This window comes from Neopsephotus bourkii, unplaced genomic scaffold (assembly GCF_033783945.1).
Source record: "Neopsephotus bourkii isolate Nb327-2 ecotype Australia unplaced genomic scaffold, CSIRO-AGI_Nbou_v1 NB_1572, whole genome shotgun sequence".
Classification (NCBI taxonomy): domain Eukaryota; kingdom Metazoa; phylum Chordata; class Aves; order Psittaciformes; family Psittacidae; genus Neopsephotus; species Neopsephotus bourkii.
This window is the reverse complement of record NW_026902048.1, coordinates 6,090,162-6,111,918: the sequence shown is the minus strand read 5'-3', so window position 1 is coordinate 6,111,918 and position 21,757 is coordinate 6,090,162. Positions and strand designations below refer to the sequence as shown.

At 41.7% G+C, this 21,757-nt stretch overlaps 1 protein-coding gene across 19 annotated transcripts in view; it reads right to left on the bottom strand.

Annotated features, from left to right (window-relative positions):
• AKAP13 (A-kinase anchoring protein 13) overlaps positions 1-21,757 on the bottom strand; it is a 208,370-nt gene that overhangs the window by 13,954 nt on the left and 172,659 nt on the right. For all 19 annotated transcript variants that reach the window (XM_061371301.1, XM_061371302.1, XM_061371300.1 and 16 more), the window contains 12 exons: positions 17,543-17,585; positions 16,142-16,247; positions 10,911-11,082; positions 7,700-7,767; positions 6,848-6,914; positions 5,509-5,644; positions 4,857-4,969; positions 3,555-3,701; positions 2,672-2,922; positions 1,722-1,847; positions 1,519-1,636; positions 746-994 (listed from right to left, as the gene is read on the bottom strand). In XM_061371301.1, the coding sequence (XP_061227285.1) occupies positions 746-994; positions 1,519-1,636; positions 1,722-1,847; positions 2,672-2,922; positions 3,555-3,701; positions 4,857-4,969; positions 5,509-5,644; positions 6,848-6,914; positions 7,700-7,767; positions 10,911-11,082; positions 16,142-16,247; positions 17,543-17,585 (1,596 nt within the window). The remainder of the gene's footprint in view (positions 1-745; positions 995-1,518; positions 1,637-1,721; positions 1,848-2,671; positions 2,923-3,554; positions 3,702-4,856; positions 4,970-5,508; positions 5,645-6,847; positions 6,915-7,699; positions 7,768-10,910; positions 11,083-16,141; positions 16,248-17,542; positions 17,586-21,757) is intronic.

Genomic DNA, 21,757 nt, shown 5'->3' with positions numbered 1-21,757 from the left:
GAAGGCTCCCTTGCGATATTCAGTGTTTAATTCAGTAGAGAACTGCAGTGTGCAGCAAAGCACAGCACCTCAGAAAAACTATTTCCATCCAATAACAAATGACAAGTAATTCAAGAAAACACTGACCTAACAACAGGCAGCTGCAGGGACACCTCTCCCCAACAGTTTGCATCAGCAGCTCAAGAGGTTCAAGAGCAACAGATGCCTGGCGCAGCTCTCTGCACCTCCAGTGAAACTGGGATGGTGATGCTAAGCCTGAGCAGCCCCACTGCAGACCTTAGAGGAACGGGAACACTGTGCTCCTGGTGGGCAGGGCCAGCGGGAAGCTGAGGTTGGGTTTCAGATGCAGCAAGCACACTTCCTGGAACCAGTCACTGCACATGTGCATGGTGGCACGGAGATCTGACTCAGTGCTTGGGGTAACTACAGCCCCATCATGTTCTCCTGGCCCGAAGGATACCTCAGCAACTCTGCTCCTTAGCTGATGCGCTGAGGTGTCAATGCAAACCAAGACTTCAGCAGGCATAGTCACCAGAAGGAAAAGCAGCTATCTATCACCCCAGAAACAACACGAGGAATCAGAAATGCTGCGATGAGAAGGGAGTGAACAGCACGGGGAAAGCTGCTATCAAAATCTCTCAAAGCAGAAGAATAAAGGCTAGAGACACCAATCTGAGCACTAATCCTACATCCATAGAGAGTGTACTGCATCCTCTCTTGGCTGAAGGCAGGTTATTAGTCTTACCTTTTAACCGACCAGCTGCATTTTTTAGTGAGACAGGCCCATCTCGGATGAGCTTCCGATGCCTCAAGTCCTCTCTTGCAAACATCTGGCCACTCTTCATCCTCATGATGGACTTGCTATCCGTCCGGCTGTAAATCTCACCAAGACGCATCTTCTTTTCATAATTGCTGACTTTGCTGTTGACTGCAGCAATCACATCTTTAACCAGGTTTAATGACTGAGTCAGGTCTTCATGTTCCACTTCGTTTTCTGTGAACGACAAAAAGAAACACCTCAATTTCAATTCATCCATGTGGAGTCTTAACTTCCCGATTTTCCTTTCTTCCTTCTCTCTATCCCAAATTCTCACTTTATAACTTTTTAATACTTTCATGAAACAGCCTAATTCTTCCCCCTTAAGGGAAATTTCATAAGACCTTTCACATACAGGGTTGGGAACTATTCCAATATACTCTGTATATGAGATGGTACAGATGAAACACATAGATTAACCACACATTTTAGCCATTACCAAACAAGCTGAGAGACTTTGGAGTCTAAGCATGTTGCTCCATAATTAGCTACAGACAGACTTATAACAACTAAATCAAGGCACCTGAATAACTTATCTTAAATGGAGATTCAAAATTGAGCTATCATTTTACAGCAGTAGAAGACAATAATGACCAGATTAGTCGGCCTATTCCAAGTAAACCTGCTTCAGCTGAAAAGGATCCAAGAGATTTACACTGAAGGAACAAATACATGCTTAGAATTGATGAACTGGTCCCTACCTTTGGTGTACTGCAGTATCCTTTGTAAAAGGACTGGGTACTTTGTGATTCTCTGTGTTACCAACAGGATACATTCAGAGATCCCAAGACGCCTCATCAGGGAGCTGTTCATTTTTTTCTATGGAACAGAGGATAAGTTCAGTTCTGTAGCAAAACACTCACATGCTTTTTGCATCAACTCTATCTGTTCTATCAGCTTCTACCTTGATGAATGCCTGAAACCGCTTGTCCTTTGAGTACAGATCCTTGAAGTTATTTACTGCCTCGTTGTGATGCCCGCAGAATTTGCCATATGTTTTCTTCATTCGCTCGGCACTCTCCCCGGAGAACTGCAAGACATGAGGCACAGGGGTGCAGTTTGCACTGAGCTCCTGCTGTGACATCCCAGCAGTGCCTGCCAGGCTCTCAAAAGAACTTAATGAAACCAGATTAGTCCAAGGCATCCTAAACCAAGCAAGCAGATCTCTAGAAAGTAAAGAGCTGAGTTTGGGACTTCACTGAGTTCACAGCGCAAAATCTGGGTAGATTTAGATTAGCTGTCGGGAAGAAATTCTTCACTATGAGAGTGGTGAGAAACTGGGCTGCCCAGAGAAGTTGTGGCTGCTCCATCTCTTGAAATGTTCAAGGCCGATGGATGAAGCCTTGAGCAACCTGGTCTAGAGGAAAGAATCCCTGTCTGTGGCAGGGGCTGGAACTAGATGGAATTTAAGGTCCCTTCCAACCCAAACCATTCTACGAGTCTACGACTTACAGGGCTTAAAAGCTAACAACAAAAAAAAACGAAGACAGGCAAAAAGAAGGAGAAAGTGTAGATAAAGGAAAATGACCGGCCCAAAGTTAAACAGCAGGTCAGTAACTCTGCCAACAAACACACAGGACATATTTTTGCTGTGGGCTGCTGCCAACCCTCCAGGTTATGGTCAAACCATTCTGTGCTTCTCTTTCCCACAATATAAACTGAATTAATTTTCATCATTATACTTTTGTCTGCAAGAGCAGAGACTGCTTCAAAAAGCAGAGGCAGAGATTTTTACAGGTGTGAAGAGTAAAGGTGCCATCAGCTGTGGTTATCTGAATGGCATAAACACGAGGAAAGAAGAGTGCCTGGTTTCCATCTGTGTTTTCAGAAATGCATGCATTTTCCAGCACTTACTTGATTCACCAGGATGTCGCCTATCCTCTTGATAACAAAGTTCTTTTCACTTTTGTCTGCCAATGACTCCTTCTTCCTTTCCAGAATCCGCTGGAAGAAATGACTGTGGATGTGCAGCAAGTTTTCCAGGCAGGGAAAGATCTTGTCCACAACTTGTTGATCATACTGCAGTTCCTTTAACATCCCTGCACTGTACACATCATTCATGATCTTCAAGGTGCGGACATGATGCATTTCTGTCTGCATTAGCTCTGTATACAATGAGGACAAGAGCAAAACCATGGTCACTGTGGAGTACATGGTACAGTATAAGGAAAAGCTGCCATTAGAAAAGTCTTCCATAATTGGGGTTCTCTAAGGGGCTTCAGAAAATTTCATGTTAGTTATTGAAACATCAATTGTTTCATGTGTGGGAGAAACAGGGCAGCAGAGGAATCCCACAGTAAAGAGCTCTGGACATTGTTGCTGAGGTCTGAACCTTCGGCACTGTTATCCACTTCTTCCTAACACCTCACTGCCAGCTTCAACATAGTGCGCTTTTGCTGTACAGGATGGCTCTTCATCCAGCAGGCAAAGACTTCCTAGGAAGTTGCTCTATTGTAACAGAGTTCAAATGTTATCAGCAGACAAATGAGGTCATGGCTTAATCCCAGCCAAGGCTATTCCTGTTCCTTTTTTAATTTGATGCCTTCCAGATAGATGAAATGCAGAAAGCAAGCTTTCACAAACACATTACATTTCTAAGAACTTCAAAAATGAAACTTGGCTTCTGAAGAAACCAAGACAATGTTCCTATTCCTTGACCTAAAGCTTCCCCAATCCGTGCTTGCAAGTATATCAAGAAGCTATCTACAAGTGAGAAATTTAGATGAAGGTATCTCACCGTAAATGACATCTTGCCGTTTGACAACATCTTTGTTCTGCTGCTGTAAGAACTTGCTGTCCACTACTTGGCTCCAGGACTCTGCCTCCAACTGCTTGGAATCTAATTCCAGGTCTCCCATCAGCTGTCCTTCGTTCATGTCTGCTCCTTCACAAAGCAATGCAGTGCCATTAGGATGTGGGTCACTTGTCTTGTTTGAGATTCCTGTCTATTCGTTTTGCTTAACTTCACTTGTTTAGTTTCTCTGTCATACCACAGACATCACATTCTCCTTTACTGACAGAATAATGATTATATGGAATTACACCACATAAGGCCCAGGTTATAGAAAGCACTTTTAAATGCTATTTGCACAAAACTAGTTCACCATTTTCACACAGACCAAATTCTAGCTCAGATGAAAGGACAATGGATTCTTTATCTATACAGCAACAAGATCACAGATGAATAAAAACCACAATACCCAGTTTGTCTTCCTTCATTTACATCACTGAATTGAGGGAACTTAGGCCTATGTGAAATCTGTGTTTTCAAGCTTAGAAAGCCAGAACTGATGCAGATGCAAGTGAACACTACATACATTACATACACACATGTAGTCATCCCTGAAGACATCCAGGGTCAGACTGGATGTGGTTCTGAGCAACCTGATGTAGTTGAAGATGTCCCTGCTCATTGCAGGTGGGTTGCACGAGATGACCTTTGAAGATCCTTTCCAACCCAAACTAGTCTATGATTCTGTCTTTAATAAAGAGTGCTCATTTGTGCGAGAACTGGGGAATGTTCTCTTGTCACCATAACCATGCCCTTGTTTAGTCCTTAATAAATTAAGACCATTCTGTTATTTTCAGGCAAATATTGGCCAAGATGTAAAAATACTAATTATAGCTTAGAAAAGCACTATATATAAAAATATTGAAACTTCAGAAATGAATTTAACTGATTTCATTTTCAAACCCACAAAACTAAATAGCTCCTTCCTCATTCTGGGAAAAACACAAAGCATGAGGCATCATCATTAGCATGAAGAAGGTGACAGAGTGCAAATTCTGCGGCTGTATGAATGGGCCAGAGGTGCGGAATAGAAGAGGAAATGTTTGTCCCTGAGCTAAATTCCATGTAACTCAACTGTAACTGAAACCTTCTACATGTTTCCCCACAATTCAACAAGCTAAAGAAATTACTGTGTATTACTATATTCCAACATTAAAGTAAATGCATTTACTTGTCCATTAGAAAACACTTGCTGAAATGACAGAATGGATTTCCTATGTCTGGAAAGCAGCCACAGGGAGCTCTTACCTTCATCAACCAGCGATTCCACAGATTCATTCACCCGGCTGATTTTATGTAGGGAGTCTGTTGACTGAGACAGGAATTTCCAAGTGTGTATTAAGCTGTCATCGTTCCCGACTCTGCAGAAAAACAGAACACAGAATATTGTTTACGACAATAAAACCCTAGCCAAATGTACTTTGAAATATGCATAAGAAATGCATTTTTAATATGAGTTGAAAACCAAAGCAAACATTGCATGGTTATGCACAAGGCAGTCCTGAAACACCATGAAGACTGCAGCTCTGTGCCTCCACCTGATGGCTATGGACACAAACATACCTGAGCTGCAAATGTGTGCTTGCTCTGTACCCAGCCCAAGGCAAGGGAATTCCCTCCTTGAGCCCAGAGCATCTCTGTGAAGTGGCCTTGAATATAACCAAGCCAACTAACATGGGTCTGAAGCCATGCCTTGACTAGACTAACCCAGACGATCCGACTGTGCAGAATACCACTGATAGTATCATACATGATATGGGTATTTCTGGTTTTGTGATGCTCTTTTTGTACCTTTGACATATATCACAGTGCACAAATTTATTTTTAATGAGATGAATTTCTCTATGCTCACAGAGTCAGATAATACACACACACTCATGCAGGCAGGGAGCAACCTTACCCTGCAATGTTCTGTATTGAGACACTTTTGGACAGTGCTGTAGGCTGTTGTGATCTCCTGTTATTGAATATTGAGGTTACGGTGTTTTCATCAGGAGCAAGTATTGCAGAGCGAGGGCGCTCCTTCGGTTGTGAGCCTGGAAGGGAAGCATCAGGGAAAAGTCAGTTCATGTAACTGCATGGATAACTATGAGGATGATGACTTAAACCAGGTTCTGCAAGTTACTTCTTTTTCTTTCTAGAGCCATCACCAGATCTCAGCTGTTGGGAATAGCCATACAAAAGGATAGAACATCAACCCCTGTGCAGAGCTGGGTGCGTTGCACTATGCTGAAAAGATCTAGGTGGGATCTGCAAGTCCAGGAACATACACTTGGGAAATAGAACTTAATTTTATTTGACAAATAACCATATGTGACAATCTACTATGTTGTTTTTTAGTTTCCCTGATCCTGTAATTATATATGTCTCCCATCTCCCTGCTTCTGATCGAACTCTTGAGACAGCTTTCTCTATCAGTACGTACCACAGAGAAATGCTAATCCTTATCTCATTATACTAGCACATACCTTGAACTAATCTTTCCATATTTATTCCAGATTTTCCCTTCTTCAGATGCATTCCTGCTTCTGGAGCAATACCTCTGAATTTGATGGCAAGTACCACAGCGGGTACATCTGTATCATACAGTGTGGTTCCATCTAGTGATCTCCAAGCTATTACTAGGTAAGCTTATCAAATCATGGCACTACAAAACCCATATGGGCTGTTTCACTCCTATTCTTTGACCTCAGTCACACTGGGTAGGTCCACAGAGCAGTGTGTATCTCAGTGCAGCCAGGAAGAATTTGTCAGTACTGCTCCTATTCAAAATTAAACTTTCTGGTTTTACTATCTCAAAACATAAAGACTATTTAATTAACGAAACAAACCAAACAAAGTATTGTGAGCAAGGATCTTTACAACCTGTAATATGAACGATTTCTGTTAATATAATACTCCTAGTTTGATTCTTTCCAATGTCAGATACCATGAACATAGGCTTCATCTTCCAGATTCTGTGGACTTATCAGCTGTAGGCTTTCAGTCAAGTAGCTGTTCTAGATCTAATATGACTACACCTGCTTACAGCTACATGGACACTGCGGAAGTGGATGCACTCTGTGCAGCTTCACTACAAATACTGAAACCCCAAACACTGCTTATCATGCTCAGAAAATGCTCTTATCCCTGCTTCAATAAATGCTTATCCTTCATAGTACTGGATATTAGTTGTCAGAACAGCTAAGAATAGCAGATAGAGATCATCATTAAAGTAGAGGGAAAGGAAGTTTTCTTACTTTTGTTTCTCATGGTTACTGTGGGTAATGAAGAGGTATCATGTGCCTGCAGCATCCCTCTCTGTGGCTGAAAGAAAAATGAAATTCGCTGTAATTTCTTCTTCCCTTCTCCCATCAGGCTGTCACATAAGTAAAATAAAAAAGCTGTGTTTTTTTCTGAATCCTCTCACAATAGATCATTTCTGGCTCTATGTGTCTGTAACATACCTACATACTTACCTGCACACAATCACAATCACACACACTGGTAGCCCCCCTCCAGTTGTCATCAATGAAATGGACAAAATAAGATGGAGAAATGTGCAGCAAATGAGAAGATAAAAGTGCTGACAATAATGAAAAGAACTGAAAATTGTATAAACATTCATCAGCTTGGAGAACCACCTGCACAAGAGGTCGCTCACATTTGGGGCAAGCGCAAATTCTGCACGTTCCTCATATAAACAGGTTAATGTGGCATGACAGCATTTGAGAATTAAGATACAACATTTAAGGGTGCTGGACACCCCTGAATTTTGCCAGCAAAGTGTTTTGTTGGTTTGCTTTTGATTATTTTAGGGTTCTTTTAATTGAAGCATAGGACAGACCGTAAGGTTCCTATGTACCTCAGGGAACAAACACCCTGTGGTGCTCACCTGTAGCATTCACACACTCATAGGGCCAGCTTTCTATTAACACGTGGGTCCAGGGAACTGCAGGAGAGCTTAGGGATGTTATTCACTATAGCAAAGGGGCTGAAGTTCTTTCCAACAAGCTGGAAACTTTGGGACGTATGGTAGAAGATGTTATACATGTGCATGCTAAACTGATTAAACCTTTTTGTTAATTCAGTGAAGTAGATGAATCTCTTACCTTCATTTTGACCTTTGCACAAGAAGCAACACTCTCCTTACAGCCTTTGTGAACAATTGCATTGCAGTCTGTCAAAAACATAAAACCCCCACCACTGATTAAACAACAAAACACAGAAACAGGGCAGGTTTTGCCATTTCTAATCTGAACTGTTATCTTGCACAACTGAGAATTACAGCTTTCAGGCATCACTGTGGTTTACATGAGCAGCTACAGATACTGAGAGACAGGGCTGCTTTCCTGGATAATTAGCTCTTTGTTTGTTAACAAGGTTTCCTCATGGAATTTAACAGGAAATTCTGTTTAAAAATCAATACAAGGTTAAGTTGCCAGGGTTCCAATGGGTCTTACTTGTAGAAAGAGAGAAAGAAAAAAGATGGAGTTATCCCTCTGAAAGAAAAGGGGGAAAGCAGAAGCAGGAGGCAGAAACAGAACCCAGGCCAGTATTTTCTCTGAAAACACAAATACTGTTCTCATCAAGACAAGGTTTATGGGACCCAAAAGACAGGAAAAGGACAGGAACATTCATTTACATCAACTCAGACATATCATGGCCAAGATCTACAGTACAGGAACCAAGTGCTGCTGTACTGCAAGATTATCAGGAAAAGTAACAGGAGCATCTGCCAGGTGCCCGTGTTTGTGAGGCTGGGACTTCCTGCTCAAAACCAGACTGAAGCCACTGTTTTAGTCCAGAACCACATTTACTAATGCAAAAAGCATCATGCTTTACCACCACCCTTTGCTGCATATATGCCAGAGTAAAAGCTGCTGTCTTTTACAGAACCCCCTGAGTCTGCCCATGATCCCTGCCAGCAGATTTCTGGGAATTTTTCTGGGAAGAATTCTGGGAAGTTTTCAAAGATTATTAGCAATAATTCTGGAAAAAGAAGTTTTAATTGGGCTTGGAACATTAACTCTTCTGACAGATAACAGACAACTCAGATGCTCTCAGTATACTGAGATTCAGTAGCTTAGAGAAAACCTGTTATTTCCACTCATTCATGGAAACACATTTTAACACAGATCATGAATTTTAAGAGTACATTACACTGTAAGCATAAGGTTCTAAATTATTTCTAGAGGAAATACGAAAGGAAAAAGAAATCGATGCTCAGAATGCCAAATTTTGCTCATATTCCTAGCTTTTCTTACATTTGAGTCTACTTAATAAAAGCCAGTAACTGGTCTAATATTTTGAGAGAGGTAAGGCCACAGGGCGTTGCTATTCTGTCGATGTCCCACAGCTTCCTGTGCAAGAGAAGAAACCTGCATGTTCTTGCAAAAACTCACAGGAAGTATCATGTTTCAGATCAAACAAAGAAGAGGGATAGAACCTGGTGCATGAAAAGAGGCAGTGAGACAATTCAGAACCACTAATTCACATTCAAGCTTTGAAAGCCTGTACGTACCATTTAGCAGTAAGGCATTTTGATCTTTTTTAGACTGAAAACCTGGTTTCAGGGACTCGATTCCTCCAATTTAACTCTTCAGCAGGCAGGAAGAGTTAATGCTTAATGCTAACACCACTAGCATTAAGAATTAAACCTCCCAGAAGCTTGTTTTCTGCATCACTGATCATAAAAAATGAAAGAGGCCAGGCAGATAGCTATAAAAAATGAGAAATTTTTTGCTCACCCATTTGTTTTAGAGCATACTAAATCTTTCAGCATTGACTACCTGGTTCATGAAGCTGGGGGTGACACTGAAAAGTGGAGACATTGATTTTAAATGAGCCAGTGTTTAAAAAGCATTAAGAAAAAGTCATCCATAGGTAGACAGAGCAGCAATGGTAGCAGTAAAGAAGTGGTCTACAACAGCACAGGAACAACACAGCATCTGGTGCTGGTTACCAGTCACTTCCAAGGCATTTAATGACTGATTTTAAGATGCAATGGGAGAAAGGACCACTCTCGGATGTGAGCTGTTCTGGGCCTGACCAAACTTTCCCATGGCATTCATTTTTTGGCTAACACACTAAACTTACAGTAATTTTCTGCTGTAACTCAAAAATCAAGGAAAGAACATCTATGATACACCATACAATCTTGCTGGATTATTTTAACTCATTGGGATACAGAGATATAAACTGGGATATATTTGATTTTTTTAAGTGGCTTCAGAAGCTGTTAAGAAAGTCAAGCAGGGAAAGGGTGAAGATGCATTTGAGAGCTGATAATTATTGATGTCTTCCAGTTCCCATCAGGCTGACACAGAGTGTGTCTCATGCAAAGAACTTTGCTGGAAGCTCTTCTCTTCCAGGAAACTCCAAACTGCCATTTGGGATTCAGCTGGCTGCTCCTTTCCCTGCTCACTGAAGTTGTTTCATATGCTGCTCATCTACCAGAACGAAGAGACAGAGCCTCCTGCTGCAGCCTGGGAGCAATTCCCATACATGCTTTTACTCATCTCTAGGCTAGTGGAGTAAAAGGTATTATTAACAGTGAGGAATGGAGAGCTCTGAGCTGCAGTGAGAAAATACCTTATTTGCCTGCATATTCTGTAGCTTTGAGCACTGAGTAACCCAGCCAAGACTCTGTTCTTGACCACACAAATGCCACTGGCCTTATCAAGCCATAGGCATGTGAAACTGCCTGATAAGAAAAGAGAACAGAATCACCAGTCTCGCAGGAACCCTCTGCCATGGTTCCTGCACTGCCTGCATTGTACTGAATGTACTTCACATGCACACAGGTAGTTGCCATTTGAACTGTGCTACAATTTCATGTATAAATGGATGTCATGCTGTTCTCACAGAGGGCTCACCAAAGCAGGGTTTCACAGCACTAAAGCAATGCACTAAAACACTACACATGGATGGGATATTTGTTCTTCACTGGAAATAAAAAGCCAGCTTTGCCTGTCCTCCATCCATCTTAACACCGCACCTTAGCCCCAAGCCGTAAGATGCAGCCAAAATATCCAAAGTTCTCCAGCTGACTGATACATCCCAACAAGCAGGGGCAGAAATCCCTGTGGGATGCTGTAATGTCCAAGCACAGGTCAGGAACACTTGGACACTTCCTCACAGCCACAACTCATTTCAGTCCAGCTTCCATAAGGCAACACACTGCTCCATGAATCACTATCTCTGAAGACACCCCTCCACCCCACAACCTTAAGGAAGAGGAAAATAAAGGGTAATGCTTGCATTTCCCATATCAGATTTAATGAAAAACAAAAGGAAGGGGAGGGAAAAAACCCAACTTACTTGCACAGTAGTACGAATCCTTATTAAAAGGTTTCATACAGTGGTAACAGGTTGCTTGGGCTACAACGGAGGTTGCAGTGAAGAGATGTCCATTTAACAGCTTCTTATCCTTTTCTTTCTCCTTGGAATCTTTGTCCTTCTCTTTAGTCTTCTCTTTATCTTTCTCTTTTTCCTGTCGAGAGAAAAATGAACAAACATCGCGTTACTTTGCAGAGGTCTCTTCTCTAGTTACAAATTCTTCAGTGTTTGCCTTTGGCACTATGACGGTATCGATCGGTGCACACCTTAACAATAGCCATGTGTGTGCATAGCCCTGCTGAAACTTCAGCTTTCAGCCCCCACGGATATGGATTAACATACCATGGACTTGCAGACCCTTCTGCATGGGGATCTTGCCAACAGAGATGAATCTCTGCTCTGAAGGCAGCTACTTTCTTCCACTTTTGTGTTATATTTGCTTAGTGTAATGACTTCCCTCTTCTGGGCTCTCGTGAATCTCTTCAGTACTTTCAGTAAATTGTGTTAAATACAATACCATGTGTAATGTGCATCAAACTTCCAACACAGGTTATTTTTAAGGCCAACATGTAAGACTCATGCTTTAGCAACTGAGTGTTTAATGGAGAACACAAGTTCTTCCTCGCTACCTGCACAGCATCACTGCCAGAGTATTTTTACCTTCATTGTCCTTCTGACTACCAACCTTCCCATCAGCTTCATGTAACCCCAAGTAACCTTGTGTAACATTTTGGGGATATAGATCTTTCTCAAACTCTTGATATAAGGCACCGCAAAAAGGCTGTGGAACAGCAGCAACACTGTAAAAGATCATCTTGTGTTCCAGAAGCCACATTCAACCTCTGGGCTACTCAGCTATGGGAAGCTGTCAAGCACAGCCAGCTTCCCCCATTTTTAGCAGAGTTTTTGCTTACTTTTCTATTGTAAAAGGGACAGAAAATGGTAAATACTAAAAATTTGGAGCATTTTTTACCTGAAGCCTTTTGTGGATTTGGAATTCTCCCAAACAATTTTTAAAGAAAACACCACAGAAAAACTCCAAATTTGAATGATACCAACAACTCCTTGTTTTTCTATGTACCACTCTACAAAATGGTTACCATACAATCTGTATTTTAACTGTTACTGCAGATTTCATGGCATCTGAAAGAGAAGTTTAACCAGAAAGTGGTTCAGGCTTCTGTGAGCTTACCTTTCCATTTTGTTATTTATATGCAACATGCCCTTTGCTAAATACTGTCAAAGCTAAGTATCAGGGAGCAGCCCATGCGAGTGACTGCCATGAAGCAGTTAAAAGAGGTACTGAGCTCTGCAGTCATCAGCAGGGAAGCTTCTGATGACACACTCAAGTAATAAGTAACTCAGCCTAAGGTCTATCCTCTCTCAACACACCCCAGGCAAAATGCCACTGTCGGAGTCTCTCCCTATAAAGACTCGTAAAAAGAAAGTCTATTTACTGGCCTCAAATGCTATTCTGTTCTGCAAATAAGCAAAACCAGAGCATTACCGTATGGAATAATCCTGTCTGAAGCAGAAAACCCGTCAGGAAGAGTCTGCTTTGCGGCACATCTCCGCCTCCAGTAAGCCATCATCTCAGATCACTATCCTGTGTAAAACTCCACAGCCCCACTGACCTCCCACCTTTAACCATGTCCAGTCTGGCAGGATTCAAGTGCTAAAACGCTGCAGTTTAGTCCTTGGCTGATGGTACCAAGTTGACCAAGTCTATTCCCAGGACTTGTGAAGCTCCAGGAAAAAAAGATCACCCTATGATCAAGGCAAGACTTTACGACATTCATGCTTAAAATGCCAAAGGGAGATTCATTGTCCTACACTTTAAACATACCTGATGCTTACTGCAAAGCCCAGTAATTCTACAGCCTGGAATAACACCCTCTTTTCGTAAAAATCACTGTAAAAACCATTTTAATTAAAGCTGAACAACCCCAGGAAAAACAGGAAATGTGTGCACCACTTTCAAGGAGGAAACAGCGAACTTCACACACAGGGTGCCAGCCGCAGCACCGAAACACAAGGTCTCAAAAGAGACTGTATTTATTCTTTGCTGTTCTTTTCCTGTGACAAGTTACTGGAACTTCTGTAAAAAGGTATTGTAAAAACAAACCCATTTCCCTGTGCTACTGAAGCTGCCACCATGACCTGAAGCTCAGCTTCATGGCTGAACCTGCAGCCATGGGCACTAACAGACAAGCTGGGTACCGCAGCTCGGTTGTACGATACCAAGGCCTGAAGTAGCGGATCCCACTCTGAAATAACCATGAAGCTCTTACCTCCCACTGCTTAAGTCCTACCAGCTTCACTGTTATTTGAGGTACTTCAGCAAATCTATTCCATTTAATCGACATCCTTCCCCTGGGGGCAGGAGAGCTGCTTCCCACCAGCATCAGCCCATTGCAACGGCCCCAAGCTTCCAGCCCGGCAGTCACAAAGCAGTTGAGCAAAGGGGGGAGGGCCCAACGATTGTTGCTAACTTCCTTGATGATGATTTTAGCTACTCTGCTGTTGCTTTCATCTTGCCCTACCTCAGCTTCCACTGCTAAAAAAACACATTAAAAAAGTACTACAGGTACAAAAAAATGGGATTAATATTATAGAAAGCACAAGCCAATGGGAGACCACCCATTTAAAAGGCAGAAGGTGGCAAATCAAACCCTCTGTGATGCTTACGATACAGGAAAAGTGAATTTTAACATACCTCAGTGCTGCTGTGCAGTGCTTCACTAAACAAAGTGCTCCATAAGACTTCCCAGACAGGAAGGCTTCACGTGTTTGCGCTCCTCCTGCTCTACAGGTCACAAATACTCCCTGTCTCCTAGTGCTTTCAAACACAACTCTTACTCTATACACTGAAGCGCTGTTGGTGGTACAGCACTGCCTAATAACTGCGCAAGGCAACAGAAATTACTCATCCTAGGTTTTTTGTCGTCATTTCGCAGAAACTCCCGACCAAAAGAAGAAAATGGGTATTCCTTTTTTGTCTCATTAACAGAGAAGGACTGTCACAAACTTGAATTTAGACTTCACAAACATGAATCTGTGCATGCTACTGATTTCAAGAGATTCCCTGACTAAACCCCAAGTAACAAAGAACATTCCAGACATGGGTAAATTCACACAAACTCCTATCAGTATCCACTTAAGTTACACACTCCAACATCCCTTTATTTTTAGGGGGGTTTACACAACTTTCTACACCATTTTTAAAGACTCATTGCTATTAGTAGCCTCAGATATGCTTTATTTCATGGGTCATCTCAGAAACAGTGCATTTCTGCAGGTTTGAAGTAAAACCTAGTTGGAAAGCAGTTGCAGGCTCCCTCCCTCCTGACAGGCCAGACAGCAGCAGCAATCAACTCTTCCTGTCCAACTTCCTCTTTCAAGGTTTGTTATATTTTCTTTTTAACTCTTACAGGTTTCCATCAGCCAGAAAGTTCTCAGAAATCAGTGCTCCCAAGAAGTTTCAGGCTGAATTATTTAAATGTGCAGCTGAAGCCTTCAAAACGTATGCAATGCAAACAGGCCACCGCAAGCAGAGAAGAAACCGTGATTTGAGTATTATGGCTTTTTAGTAAAATCACCAGAACTGATCTGAGCTTTGTAGTGCACGTTATTGTTGGGATTTTGGAGCAGTTCTGTATGAACCGCTTCAGACACTATTATGAAATTGGTGAAACCAGAGTACACTTATTTAACAAAAGCAAATATCTCAAAGCACTTCTGTTTTATCTTCTCACCTGTCCAGATCTCTTTTATCTCTGTGTGTGTGCATGTATATATATATATATATATATACACACACATATATCTCTACAGTTCTTGCTTTAGAGATTATACACCCGATGTGCAAGAACCGGTTAATGAATTTCCGGACTCCTTCAGAGGCTGTGCAATGTGCTCCATCACTTCTCACTAGTGGGTTGTACAGAGGTTTCTATGTAAAGAGATCTGTACTTTGCAGCAGGGAACAGCATTGTCTCAAAGCTGCAGAGCAGCAGCTCTTGCTTGCATCTTGAAAGGCAGAGCCATAAAGAGGAACTGTGCATTAGAATGACTGATCTCAATAGAGCTGGTACCTCATTGCAAAGGTGATGCAATCTTCCAAAAATAAGTATCCAAATGTGTGTTGGAGCATCAGAGCACACAAACCCAGCTATGTTAGAGGAACCTCAGGCTGAAACATCAAGTGCTTATGGTGGAAAAGGCTAAAATCAAGTTATTTTGTGCAGATGAAACATGTCTCCTCCCATACGTGTATGCTTCAGCCCCCAGCCTTATTCCACTATAGGCACAATAGTTATGCCACATTTTGTTTCCTGTTTGCTATGGAGACACTCATCAGAATATGTAATTATGCATCTCAGGGGCCTTCCAATAGTATTCACCAACATATTAGCTTCACATCACCTAACTGCATAATACACACAGCCTGCTGTGAGGTAAGGTGAAGTTAGCTTGTCAGGCATGATGAACTGAGGTGAGATTCAAGTAAAAAATCCAACCAAGCCAAACCCCTCCAACATATATTAACCTCCAGAGGACAACTTAAGGCAACAGCAGCCTCTGTGTGTGAAGTATTCAGCATTAATGTAGTTATTTCTGTAACCAATGCTGTTTCCAGGAAATTCGGCTGTGCTGAGCAGCGCCTGAGCTTCAGCAAATTAAATCCCAGGTTTTCAAGGATGGAAAAAAGGGAAAAATATAAATATTGGCCATCATTAAAGGTCACAGCTTGGGCAACTTCTCCAGCAGTGCATGAGGATTTTGTGGCAAAAAGTAGAAATAAAAGGGAAACACAACATGGCCTTGGGCAGCCAGTCCCTTCTTACAGCTCCTGCCCTCGTTTTATTAAACACCTCTCAGGTTCTCTAAAAATTAGACCCATCCATCACTGCACAGCCGTTAACTCATCCCAGAGAACAATCTATTCTCTATAATAAATGAAGCTTCATTCTGTGGGGAAAAGAGGCAAAAACATTGCACAGGAAAGCTCATCTCAGGTGCATTTCAATTTTGGGGTGCTAAAGTTCCCATGTAGCTATTCCCTATTACCCCACAGTCCATCCTCCCCTTGCAAAAAGGAAAAAGGCAGGCAAAGAGATAAATACCACCCTATGGGAACATACTGAAACGCAGAATTCATCTCTGCTACCTATGGGTATTTCATGGCTGCATAAATCACAAGAAGCACTTACTTTGCTCTTCTTGCTGCTGGACATTTTATTCCTGAGGTAGCTGAAGGTGCGACTGACTTTGGTTGCACCTTTACCAGCGGGGACACTGCTGCTCTCCTCAGATATGCTAAAATCAAAGAAGAAAGAGGTTGCTTTTATTTTTCTTTTCATCCCAAAGCATTTGTTCAATGGATGGATTCTTTTTTAAAGGACAAATGCATTTATTATCCAACAAAGTGACAGGTTGCTTTATGGTTGTTTCATGCTTCTTTTTACCAAAGAAGGCAAAGTGAAGACAAAATGCCAGTCCAGTAGCTTGTCATGCATTTCAAGGAATCTTTTTACTTGCTCTTTTTAAGCTATCTCCGTTCTCAAACCATGCCACAGCACCCTCTGCTGCTCCTGCGGTCAAATAACCACTAATCAGCTCAGCATCGGCCTGTTAATGGCAAATACTGCAGGTATAGAGCGAGTCTTTGCATTTAATCTTCAGTATTTTAGACATAAAGGGACAGATGTGCACACATCCTTTAAAAAGAGAAATCCCCTTCTAGAGGACGACATGTATTAAGCCCTGAAGAGGCAGTGAGTGTCTTTACTAGAAACCACACTGCAAAGCCTCCCTTGAGGAATGAGAACACCAATACCAAGTAATAAACAGTCATTTGTATCAAATGAGGCATTTCTGGGAAGCCAGATATTTGCTGCCAGTCTCTACATGCACAAACTTATGACTTCATCTTCTATAAAAGAATAAGAAGTTATGGAGGAAACTCATTTCATTAAAGGACACAGTCTGTCAATAGGAAGTACAATGCAAACCAAAAGCAGAACAACAGAAAGACAAATGAAATCAAGGAGGAGAAAACAGCAGTGAGCAGAAGCAAAGAGCCTCCTAGCCACAAAAGGAAGCCAAAGCTATCAGAGTGACACAGAGACCAGACACCCAGCTCCTTCCGTGCCACAAATGTCCTTCCCCCAGGGAAGCGCTTTTAAAGCTGGCACCCAGCAGAAAGACTATCTCTTCTCTACAGCTTGCAACGATGAAAAGTAACAGACAAAACCGTGATCTTTTTGGCTTTCATTATAGAAATATAAATGGAATTGACTAAAGGGAGGAACAACTACTTTTAGTGTAAAATATGACTCAGGGTAAACTGATACTGTTTGATAACAGATAATCTGCTGCTACTAGCTACGAATAAACAAACACAGAGCCTTGTTAGATCTACAACAGACTTTTATATTCTATGATCTATAATATTCTTAAGCCTTTAAACACACAGGACTGATTTTCACGAGCCTGACAACTTGTGTTTTCAGCTGAAGTGCACTGGTGCCAGGAAGGACTTTGGGTGTCTGAAGCAGAGCCCACTGCAGGAGTCCCACCAACAGAGACGTGGTACCCCCAGAATACTGTACCTCTGAACCGAGGAAGCTGTGGGGCCGCCGAATGCCTGCGTACCTGGAAAAGATCGGAGGGGCAGGGGGGAGGACATGTTAGACTGCAGTCTTAGCCCACTGAGTTTAAAAACAGAGTCTGTGTATTTGGATGGTTCAAGAGGAAGAGGAAATGTTTTCCAGAAGTGAGTGTTTAGAATAGATTTCATGTGCTCAGGATAAAGCCCGGTTCCCCGTATCCTTAGGTGCTCTCCAATTAGGTGCTGAGGTGAAAGCAGGCTTAGTATTTTTACCATTCTTTAGCTATTAAGCAAAGGATGGGCATCTGTTAAATGTGCTGGTAAATCAGGGTATGTGAATCAGAACTGCCGATTCAATGACAATAGGTATAAATGAGAATCATTCTGCCACAATGCTTTAATTTATACACCACTAGAAAGAATCTACTGTAAAACACATCCAGGTTTCATGTATAAAACTTTTATACTTGATAAAATTATAGTACATTTTCCCATCAAAATCCTGAAGCACTTCATAAAGAGTAAGGGAAACAAGGGAAGCCTTATTCCATTTTCCATGAAACATTACCAGCCTAAGGCTTAGTCACAAAACACTGTGCTTGAGGAAAGTCTGACTTTTGACATGAAGCTGAAGCCCTGCCAACGACACAAGTTCTCTTTATACACAATAAACCTGCTTGCACAATGCATTTGGAGCAGATTAGGTAGCTGACACCATTTACCAGAACCATCAAAGAGTACTGAAAAATCAGGATGAACTGAAGCAAGGGCACTCTCCAGATTAACTGGGCTTGTCGGGACTCCAGAATACCCTCACTGCAAGCCCTGTTTGCAGCCCTATCTGAAGTTCAAGAAGCAGAATGATTGATGATCTTATTAGCCTTTATAAGCAAAGCAATACTTTGGCTTCAAATTCTGCTAACATATTCAAGCTAAGGGTGAGTGCAAAAGGGCCACGTGACATCAGAAGCAGTGAGGGTCCTCTATCCAAAAGCCATAAGTGCATTAGGAAAAGCTGTGCATACAATATTATGCCTTTTGATTCTGAAATACATATTTTGCTAACCGCTGATTCAAGTGTTAACACAGCCTGGGACAGAAATACCGTTTCTTCGCACTGAGAAACTAAAATACAAGCATACCCCATTACCTAATCCTTGCTTGGGGATCTCTGTTAGTATCTCCCTTGCAAAATCTGTCATCTACTTAATGATCTATCCCAAATACATCAAAGTTAGCAATACTGTAACATTCATCAAATGAAGCCTACTACTTGCTTTCCTGACTGTGCTGGGGGTTTTTATAGAACATCCACTACCAAAGCGCCTTCTAAGATCACACAAGCAATACACAGACTTCCAAATCCCTGGTTAATACTCCAGTGACTCTGGTTCACATTCCAGTTCTAGTTTGCTTTTAACATGCAAGCTTCCTTAGTCTTCCCTTTTTTTAATAGATTCATCAATTTGACTGGATCTCAGTATTTCACACACCATTCTGTGTCTTTGCAGTCAGTGTAAGAAATATGAACGCTGAATCAAGAGCTGTAATAACTTGATATTTGTGACTTTTTCAGCACCTTAACAAAGTACATGGCATGTGAACTTCAATTATGCACTACTTATCCTTCACTGCAATAATGTTATATCTTTAAAATGGGGGATTCTTGATTCAGGCAAAATGGATTCAGACAAAAAACAAGGCGAAAGCCTGTTTATGATTTCATGTTTCAGGTTACAGTATAACATCATATGATCAACACTCTGCTGCAAGCCATAAACCCCATGAAGATAAGCATAGGAAACCAGACATTTTTCTCTCCTTCAGGTTTTTTTACAGAAGAGGGGAAGGAAGATTTATTTCCAATTTTTGTATTTACTATCATGACCAGGTTCAAACCGAAAATACTGAAACTGACTTCACAACCCACACAAATAGTTTTGTTCAAAGGACAGGACTGCTTTCTGTGTGCAATGAGTATGGGCTTGCAGCCAAATATTCACGTAATTATCTGAGCACATCACAGAATCCCAAGGGTTGGAAGGGACTTCAAGAGATCATCTGGTCCAACCTCCCTGCAAGAGCAGGGTAACCTAGAGTACATCACACAGGAACTTGTCCAGGCGGGCCTTGAATATCTCCAATGTGGGAGACTCCACAACCCCCCTGGGCAACCTGTTCCAGTGCTCTGTCACTCTCACAGTAAAGAAGTTCTTCCTGATGTTAACGTGGAACCTTCTATGCTCCAGTTTACACCCATTGCCCCTTGTCCTATCACTGGATATCACTGAAAAAAGCCTAGCTCCATCATCCTGACACCCACCCATTACATATTTGTAAACACTGATGAGGTCACCCCTCAGTCTCCTCTTCTCCAAGCTGAAGAGACCCAGCTCCTTCAGCCTCTCCTCATAAGGGAGGTGTTCCACTCCCCTAATCATCTTTGTGGCTCTACACTGGACTCTTTCAAGCAGTTCCCTGTCCTTCTTGAACTGAGGGGCCCAGAACTGGATGCATTTTAAGCATCACCCACCAAAATTATTTTATATGGTAGCTGGACTTGAAATAATTCATCAAGTTCCATTATGCAGAAAACAGCAACTGGATTAGGGTGCTGCAGACCAAAGAAACCAGCTCACAACCCCTTAATGCTGACAGCAATTAAACGTTTGTGGGTCAAGAAATTCAAAGGCTTCACAATAGTTTCCTAAATGCACAGACTAGCTTGCTCAGCCCCCTGACATCTACAGCTTAAATATACCATGAGATCGAAGAAACTCACATGGAGAGGTTGAGGAGCGGAAACTGAAATCCAAGTGCAGTCCCAATGCTAATACACACATCCACCCTCTCATGAGAAATGAACCCAGAACATGTGAAAAAATAAACAAACTGGTCTGGGATTACTACAGGAAAAATGCCCATTGCCAAAGCAGTCTTATGAATAGCTGTGGCTAAACCAACCTTTTTATAAAGTCACCACAGTACCCTCAAATATGAGGGAATAAAACACGTACAAAGAAAGCAGCATTTTTGTTTGAGACAATATCTGACATTATTTTAAATGCTCATTGTTAACAGCGGCACTGGTTGAGGGAAAGAAGATAAATACTGGCCAACAGAAACACCCCCAAAACTTCTATACCCTGGCCTGACTGGTAGGAATTATTCAACTGGTTGATACTTAAACCAAACAAAAATAAATTCGACCCCAAAAACCCAAACCCCCTCCAAAACAAGCAAAAACCCATGAAGAAAAGCAAATCCACCAAAAAGTTTAGCCAAGAGTACTTTGAACCGTGGGAGCAGGGCACCAATGCACAGCTGTGTGTTTGCAATTCACTTCGTGAGGACCATGAATTGAGTGCTTTGTTGAAAACAGAAGGACAGAGCAAAGGGGAAAGGAGGGAGAAGCTGAAATATGGAAATGGGTAGTATCACACCTGGGAAGAGCACAGGACTTTCTTGTAGAAAGGGACAAAGAGTGAAGACTGGGAATGGAAAGGAGGAGAATTTAGATATCTATGGAGTACAGGTATCTAACTGGATGGAGTGTAAAATTCTTAAATTCAGGAAGCAACCAAGATCTGTTGGACTGGAAAGCAATTTCCCCCATCCCAGTATGGGCAGGAGGGATGTGGGATAGTTTCCTTGCAAACCTTTGATATGAACCAACTAATACAGCTACTCTGAATTTTATTTAGGTAGAGAATTATTTGTTCTGGTTCACTTCAACAGTCTAATAAAACATGCTTAAGAAATGGGAAACTTTTTCTATTATTATTGATAAGACTATTTAAAAAACTCAGAAAGAGGCTAAATTACTTTAATTCAATCTTTTGCATTAGTTGGGCTTCTTTTAGCAATGGAGCTTACAGGAGGAAAAAAAACCCCACTGTATAACACTTGCCCGTTTCCCAACAAAACTACTATAATATCAGGACATAGACATGAGCACCTCAATGATACAAGGTGCTGAGCTGCAATGTGTGCTTCTGCTCAGGAGTGGAAGCTGCAACCAAGATTTACACAATTTAGTATCAGGTCTTCTCTCCTCTTCTGATTCCACTGAGCACTGTACTCATTCTTACCGATGGAGGGGCAAGGATCTACCTCTTCTGTTAACTCCATGTAGTTCAACAATCTCAAGACAAGTATTTTGGTCTTAATAAAAAGATAATGACTATATTGCTGGTCAGAGTGGCAAACAATGGTA